Source organism: Cyphomyrmex costatus, unplaced genomic scaffold (assembly GCF_001594065.2).
Source record: "Cyphomyrmex costatus isolate MS0001 unplaced genomic scaffold, Ccosl1.0 scaffold390, whole genome shotgun sequence".
Classification (NCBI taxonomy): Eukaryota; Metazoa; Arthropoda; class Insecta; order Hymenoptera; family Formicidae; genus Cyphomyrmex; species Cyphomyrmex costatus.
The window spans coordinates 301,746-309,933 of NW_017278101.1; the positions used below are offsets into that span (position 1 = coordinate 301,746).

At 24.3% G+C, this 8,188-nt stretch overlaps 2 protein-coding genes across 2 annotated transcripts; both read left to right on the forward strand.

The window, feature by feature from the left end:
* The first annotated feature begins 1,856 nt into the window (after positions 1 to 1,856).
* LOC108776850 (activating signal cointegrator 1 complex subunit 1) lies at positions 1,857 to 3,752 on the forward strand. The gene is made up of 6 exons (XM_018543580.1): positions 1,857 to 2,068; positions 2,221 to 2,330; positions 2,530 to 2,848; positions 2,947 to 3,107; positions 3,317 to 3,435; positions 3,526 to 3,752. Exons 1-6 carry the CDS (start codon positions 1,869 to 1,871, stop codon positions 3,637 to 3,639), a joined length of 1,023 nt encoding a protein of 340 aa, XP_018399082.1. The 5' UTR covers positions 1,857 to 1,868; the 3' UTR covers positions 3,640 to 3,752.
* A 1,842-nt stretch (positions 3,753 to 5,594) lies between these two features.
* On the forward strand, positions 5,595 to 7,618 carry LOC108776839 (uncharacterized). Its single transcript, XM_018543565.1, has 3 exons — positions 5,595 to 5,768; positions 6,044 to 6,225; positions 6,352 to 7,618. Exons 1-3 carry the CDS (start codon positions 5,595 to 5,597, stop codon positions 7,517 to 7,519), a joined length of 1,524 nt encoding a protein of 507 aa, XP_018399067.1. The 3' UTR covers positions 7,520 to 7,618.
* The last annotated feature ends 570 nt before the right edge of the window (positions 7,619 to 8,188 follow it).

The following is an 8,188-nucleotide window of genomic DNA, read 5'->3' on the forward strand; positions in this document are numbered from 1 at the left end:
AAATATATACTTTGATAGTTGTATAAGATTTGAACCTACCTTTCGGTATCAGTGTCTTAAAATTGATACTCAATAAAAATATTTATTTATATACGTTATTCAATAACTTCTGTAAATAATTATAAATGACTATTTAAATTAATTTTTAACTGCTTCATTGGGTTGCTGTTGTGCTTGCTGAGTCATGACTGCTCTGACGTTTATACAACTAAAAGAACAAAGAATAAAAATATAATCTTGCATTTATAAATTTAATTTTATACGACATTTTGCCTTTACATGTTACAAAAATATGATGCGTGATTTTTGTAACAGAAGCAATTAATGTAGAATGTTTAATAAAAAAGAACTCTACATTTATTGATAATAATTGTTTTTGTGAGAATAGTGCTCTATATTTTTTTATTGATTCTGTTTTTTATATAAAACTGTTTTTTTTTTTTAATATAAAATAATGTTAACGTTATGTTTGACATAATTAATGTTAACATAATTTTATTGATCTATATAATCATCTAAGGGCAATTTTATTGTTTCTAATATATATATAAATATATATATATGTATGTATGTGTATATATTATATATATATATATTATGCACATATCTTTTAAGTAAAGAATTATAATTTTAAGTTGTGAAACAATTATATTGCATAAGTTGCATCCGATTATCAATGAAACAAAAATTTTCATTTTATTTTTATTTTATCTATCATTACAGCGTATTACATAATATATTATTTAAGTTATGAAATTTCTCTCCTCATAATTTACAACTGTTAATTTATTCTATATACGCAACAATACGATTTTTTTCTAATTATTTTCTAAGATAATCATAATAAATATTTATGAAAGGATTAAGAGAGTATCTTCAATCTTTTAGAAATCAATATACTATCTTGATTTTTAAGAGAATTATAAATATATCAAAATATATTGTAATATAAAAGTTCGTAACGATTTGTATAAGTATTTTGAAAATCGTGTAGCAAGAATTTTTAAATATCGCTTATTTTAACTTGACATGATTGGTCAATTTCTATGAGCGATTACGTAAATCCGTTTTCACTGCTAATCTAATATTTCTTTCACCTCGTGCTCTTGTGCAAAATTGTATTCCATGATTGATCAAAATAACCAATATACTTCGACAAAAGGAGTAATTTTATTGTATTCGTGTCAATAATATATCTAATGTTAAATGCATTGAAAAGGTGAACGTTATGTAAAAATATGCCTTAATAACAGTGTGATAATTATTTATTTATCGTATGACGTATTGGATATTATTAGACGCCAACGTATTACGTGCCAACCTCTAACCTAAAGGGGCATACTCCAAATCAGTTACATAGTAACTTAAACATAACATTAAGATATAACAAAATTACATTTTTATTTAATACAGTGATTTATACAATATGATTATGTTATATCAGTTTATTTAATTTAATTTATGTATTAAATTATATGTATAAAACTTCGAACATTGCGATGTAAAATGCAGCATAAATACATACATATTAACGTAATGAATATGTTTTAATCTTTAATTTTATAAATTATATTTGAATTGTATTTTACATCTGTATAATGTTAATATAATGTTTAAATTGTTAAATGTTGTTTTATATAAGTATAATTTAGTTTCTGCACATTTCTATATTAATGAGTGTTTTGTAAACTTTGTATTCTGTTTGTGATAGAATATAAAAATATTTCAGTTAAATCTGAGGATTTATGTATATATATAATATATTTATATAATGTATACATATTCATGTATATTTATAAAAATTAATGTTTCAATAATTTAACATAAATTTTAGGAGTGTTTACATCAAACATATTATATTTTATGTAATGGATGTGTTAGAACCAGAATTAATTTGGGTTGATGGACGCTGCTACAGATTTTACGAAAATACTGCATGGAAAAACATTCATACATCAGTTCCATATATGGAGGATAAAGAATCAATTTGTTCAAATGAGGAATCTGATAGTGATATAGAAATAATTCCTCATGATACGTTATTTAAACATACTTTTTATGTACCCAAGTGAGAATTATCTTGAATATTATTTTATTATAATTATAATACTAATCAGAATTTAATAATATATAAGTATTGTTTTTTTTAATGTAGTAATATAGATTATGCAATAATGTAATAATAGTTTTGTATTTTATTATTTTATTATAATGTTCTAGAATTTTTTACTCACATATAATTGGTACAAAAGGTGTAACACGCAAGAAATTGGAACATGACACAAGAACAACTATTGATATACCAAAAAAAGGAAAAGATGGAAATATTGGTAAAGATTATTCAGTATTCCCTTAATTCTGTGAAACGTATGAGGTGCATGATGTATAATTTTGTCTTTGTTAATTTAATAAACGATGAACAACAAAGATAAAATGATTATATATCATGTGTATCACACACTTTACAGAATGCAGTCGTTAATATAAAAAAAATAAATTTAATTAATTTTTAATATTGTATATTTGTAGTTATTACTGGACGGGAACGTAAAGCTATAATATCTGCAAGACACAGAATTGATTTACTAGTAGAAGCTTCAAAGAAAAAGATACATTATACACACTTTTTATCAATCCCATTAAATAAGAAACACATAATTGATAAATATATTTCTTTTAAGAATGATATATTGCAGAAATATAACAAAACTGCACATAATATAGATGAATCTCTTTTTCAAAATCCATCTAAGTTACATCTTACTATTGGCATGCTTAAATTATTTGATGATAATGAGAAAAAGCGTGCTATTGATGCTCTTACAAATTGTAAAGAAAATATTATAGAGTAAGATATCGGACTTTATATAACAATTTCAAAATATCTATCTATATAATAGTTTCAAAAGATGCTTAAATAATTACAACAATATTAATCTATTACAGTCCTATTCTTAAAGAAATGAGGCCAATAAATATACAGTTACAAGGAGTTGCATGTATGAATGATGATCCTACTGATGTTAAAATTTTATTTGCACAAATTACACCCAATGAGAAATTGCAAGAACTCATTGATAAAGTTGCTGAATACTTTATTGACATAGGTAAATAATATATATGTCATATAGAATTGAATATCTTCAAAACACATTTTATATCAATATCAAAACAGTAATTATTTAACTTGTAATTAGTTAACTTATAATTAGTTAACAGTAATTAGTTAACTTGTTTTATTAAATGATTTTTGAAAATACATATTTTTATTAATATTGACTGTAATACCTCATTTATATCATTGTATAATTTTTAGGTATAATGGAGAAAGAATACGAAAAAATAAAATTACATGCTACTCTAATGAATACAACATTCAAAGATGATTACTCAGCAAGATTTAAAGAAGGATACAACGCAAGTGAAATATTAAAAGTAACAGGATTTATAAATTGAATTTATGTATATCTTCGCTATAAAATTGGTAATAAGAAAATATAATGATGTTTATTTCATATATTTTAGGCATATAAGGACACACTGTTTGGAGAAATAATATTAAATCGGATTGATATATCTGAACGTCATACTGCTACCAAAGACGATTATTATAAATCAATATGTAGCATTATATTTTAAGTACAGGGATATATGCTATCATTGTAGCAATGATCTCTTTTTATAAAAAAACAGTAAGTTAAAAAATCTGTTATATACGGCTATACGCTCGCGCGTGCGTATACACAGAAGTAGAGAAGTATTGTACATATAATATAGTAATACTTTCAATAGTTTCTTTTGATGTTGTTTTGTTTAATATTGTAAGTGTATAATAATATTTTTAATCTTAAGATTATTTAAAATAGATTAAAAAATTAGAAAATATAATTATTTTTAAATAAAAGTATATTGAAAAAGGCTAATTATTTTTATTTTATGTAATTTTATTTTACATTAATCAACATTTTATCATTTAATGATTTGAATATTCTTGGATACCTTTTCATCTATAAGAATATTCTATAAAAAAAGTTTAGTTATTTAATAACTTTTCTTTAAGTTATTGCAAATCTTTTATTGTCCAACGGTTGAGTTCCGAAATCAGTAGTGATCGAACTATTAATTCAATGGACAGTTTCAATGTAAACTTTTCTAGAAAATTCTCTCCTGTCAAGATAGGAGAGGGGAAAGAGAAAGTATGGAAAGGGTAACGCAAATATATTTGTAAAAAATAGAATCAAGGAATGCTTCGAAGAAAAGTTTCGAGAGAAGCTATGCGTTTATAAAACAGTTATAAATATTATACAATTCCTTAGAAGACATTATACAATTATTAGAAGACAATAAGAAAAGAGTTATAAAGCTAAATCATTATATTAGCGACTTTAAAAATTGAATTTGCATGTAAAAAGGATATCAAGGTTGTGATATACAGCGTCTCTTTTTAACGGAATCTAAAAACGATTAAGAGTAGAAGAATAGAAGAAGAGAGGTAAATTTTATCTTGATAGAATTTTAATTTACGTAATATACGTGATTACAATAAAAAGAAATATTTAATCGAAATAAATAATTATCTTTCCTCGATTCGTTTTTTGTTAAAGAACATTGACTCTGAGTTTGATAAAAGAAATGTCCCATTAAAAGCATTAATTTGATATATAGCTTCTACATGCATTGTAATTATCTACGCATTAAAAAAATATCATTCGTGTATCAATATAACAGACGAATCAGCTACGACATTGGTCGATTCTTAATCATGTATTTTCTTTATCAAACTGTCAATAGAATCCTAGTTTCTATCTGCTCAGTTTTCATTAACACCTAACCTCTTTTATTAAATAAATTTAATTAGTATCTGTGGTTAAAAAAGTCAAGTCCAGAATATCGAAACTCTCTAAATAATGAAACTGTGGATACAAATAATTATTTTTTCTGAAAAAAGAATCGGATGATGTAAAAAAAGGCTGTACCATTTTTAACTGTAATTGTAAGCACACTTGACAAAACTTGAATAATGTATATATACTAAGATAATTATAAGTATTATAATTATTGATGTTTGTATTACATGAACAAAGCTTATATTTTTTATTAAATAAATTAGGAAACATAACCTCTAAAACGAATAAGTGTTTTTATTTATAATCTAATAATTTTTTGGAGCGTGTTGGAAGGTGATTTTTTTTATAAATATTAGCTTATTTATTTTTATACTTAGTATAATACATAATATAATAATTTTAATGCCACTCACAGAATTTATATATTTTTTTTAGATTTATATAAAAATATGTATTAGAGTACAACTTTTAAGAATTTATCATTTTTTTAATACTGTAAAATTTTTTATCTTAATATCTAGAACAGAAAAACATTTCGAAATAATTATATATAACGATCGAGTGTAGATATATATTTAGATATAAGTATTTTTTTTTATTTATTATATGATTTTAATATTATTAATTTCAAGATCTCATATATATAGTATATATATATATATTTTTTGAGATTGTTAAATATACACAATAATCTGTAAAGTAATTAATAGTAATATTTGTCAATTTTGTTTAATAGGCATGGTAAAAATGGATGTTGTAAGAAGATTATTAATTTTGTGCATGTTGACAGCTGTTTTACCATTCATACTTATAATAATTCCTTTGTGTCTACGGCATATTTTGTATGCTGATGTTGCATATGCTGTAACAGAATCTGATATTATAGAAATCAACGATGGGATTTCAACAATATTTTGTTCGGTAAGAATAGTAAATATTTTTAATATTTAACGTCATCATTATTCTAAAATTGTGCATACATCATTACTTAAATATTAATATAGATAAAATTAATCTAAAATTTTATTATATATCTATTATATATACAAGAAAAGATGAATCAGTATAATTGTGATTAAGAAGATGTGTCCTTTTAATTTAGCATTTAATCCTTTCTTAATCTGGTACTTTATTGTCAATATCATGTTTTACGAACAGATTGTAAATTAAGTTGAAGAATGGTTTTTTTTTAATAGGAACATACTTTAAAAATGAATGGCACTTTTAATGCTTTCCAAATGACTCACCGACCAGAGATAGCATCAAAACGAAAACATATAAGACTTAAAAAGAGCATGAATTTACCAGATGATACATTAGAATACTGGGGATTTTATTTATTGAAAAATGCAACTGTAGCGCTTTCTGTGTGTTCAAGGTAAAGAAAATTGAAATACATTTCTTTTATTATTATAGAGACATAATTTACTAATATATATATATATCTTCTAATTTTATTTACTTATGGAACACTACATATATAAAAGAAATAAAAATATTTTAGATTCGAAGGAGCTTCTATATTAGTAGTGAAAGGAGAGAGAAACCTACGTACTTGTGGCCTGCTGGAACACAATATTAATAAGCAGTCGCAAGAAATTTTCTTTCCAAGTACGAATAGACAAGTTAAAATAATATATGAATCAAATGCACAAGAAATTGATTCTAAAGAAACAATCACAGTTGAACTTACTGAAGCTACACACAATATCAATGAGATAGATAAACCAGCTATAAGTATAAGTTCTGCAAATGCTTTAGAAAAAACTTCCAAGGCAAATCTAGAAAATACAGATGAAAAATTGACGAAAAGTTTAGAACGTTTAGAAACATTGTATCATACTGCAACCTCTTATCTCTACAAACATATAGATGATCAGCAAGAAAATGTGAATAATGACACTAGGAGAGGAAGATATATCAAACATCGTACGATGGATATAAATAAAAATAAAAGAAAGCGAAGAAAAGAAAGAGTTTATAATTATAATCAAAAAATGCGCATGCAAAAATTACAAGAAACATTGAATTCAGATATAATCGATGAAAGAAAGGAACAAGAAATCAAGAAGAAAGATGAGATGGATACCAAGAGATTTAAAAGAAGTAGAGAACTCATAAAACCACCGTCCTTATTAGACCAAGGCATTAAGCATGGTGGAAATGCCGACAAAAATTATACATCTAATTCTAACGAAAAGTCGTCTATTTCCAGTTTTGAAACTGGTTTATTCAATTGTTACAATGGTGAAATACTGTTAGCTCATGAATTTCAACCTTCGGATCAATGTACTAATATTTCCTATTTGCTTAATAGTAAACACATACAGGCAAATCACCATGTGGAACAGGATGGTTATTATTATTATATTTTTTACAGTGATAACGATATTGTGTCCAATGATATTTATGCAATTTTTGACATATATAAGCCAACTTTTCAATATGAAAATGTGACTAAATCGTGTGTTAATCAAACTGAATGTTCATTTCGTATAAACCCGCTGTCAGCGGATAGGGTAATTGTCGAGATACCAACTAAGGACGGTATAGAACATAATGAGATGGACGACGCTGGCATACTAATTTCTATTTGTCAGCCACGGATGGGCGCGTACATGATTTTTCCAATTGCAATATTGCTCTTAATTCTTAGTTGTGCTTTTATATGATTAAACTAATTATACCTAAAAATACCTGCAGACAAAGTACATGTTACTTTATGAAATTATTTAAATTTATATGAAGCTATGAATTGATAACAAAACAAAAACGAAGGAAATTATGCATTTGAATATAAATAACAAATCATTTACTTAAAATGTAAGGTGTGTGCACTGATTTAATTTCATTACTGATTTTCTTAGTGTACTTTTCCTATGATAAATTATTTTGATAAATGCATGTATAGATATAAAAATTCTATAATTCTATATAATGTATCTATAAAGTTTTGTAAATGTATAAATATTTCAAGATTGATGAATAATCTTTTCCTCTACAAATTATTGATACATTTACAGAATTAATTTTGCTTTATTATAAAAATGTCAATTATATTTATAGTTTCCGAATAATACTTTTAAGACTTCCACGAGTACTTTTTATATAGAAGCTACGTATTTCGTGAGTTAGCTTTTGCATAATAAAAAGTAAAAAAGAACGATGAAAACAGAACCAGCAATGAAATTATATTTTTGAATTAATTTTCAAGCTGTAATGTTTATTTTAAATTTTTTATGTACAATTTTAATTTGTGAAATTGCATAAATTTTTTAAAATATTTTCTTTATAAAAAATTATTTCCAAATTAAACAAAGAAGCTCTAATAGTCATATTTA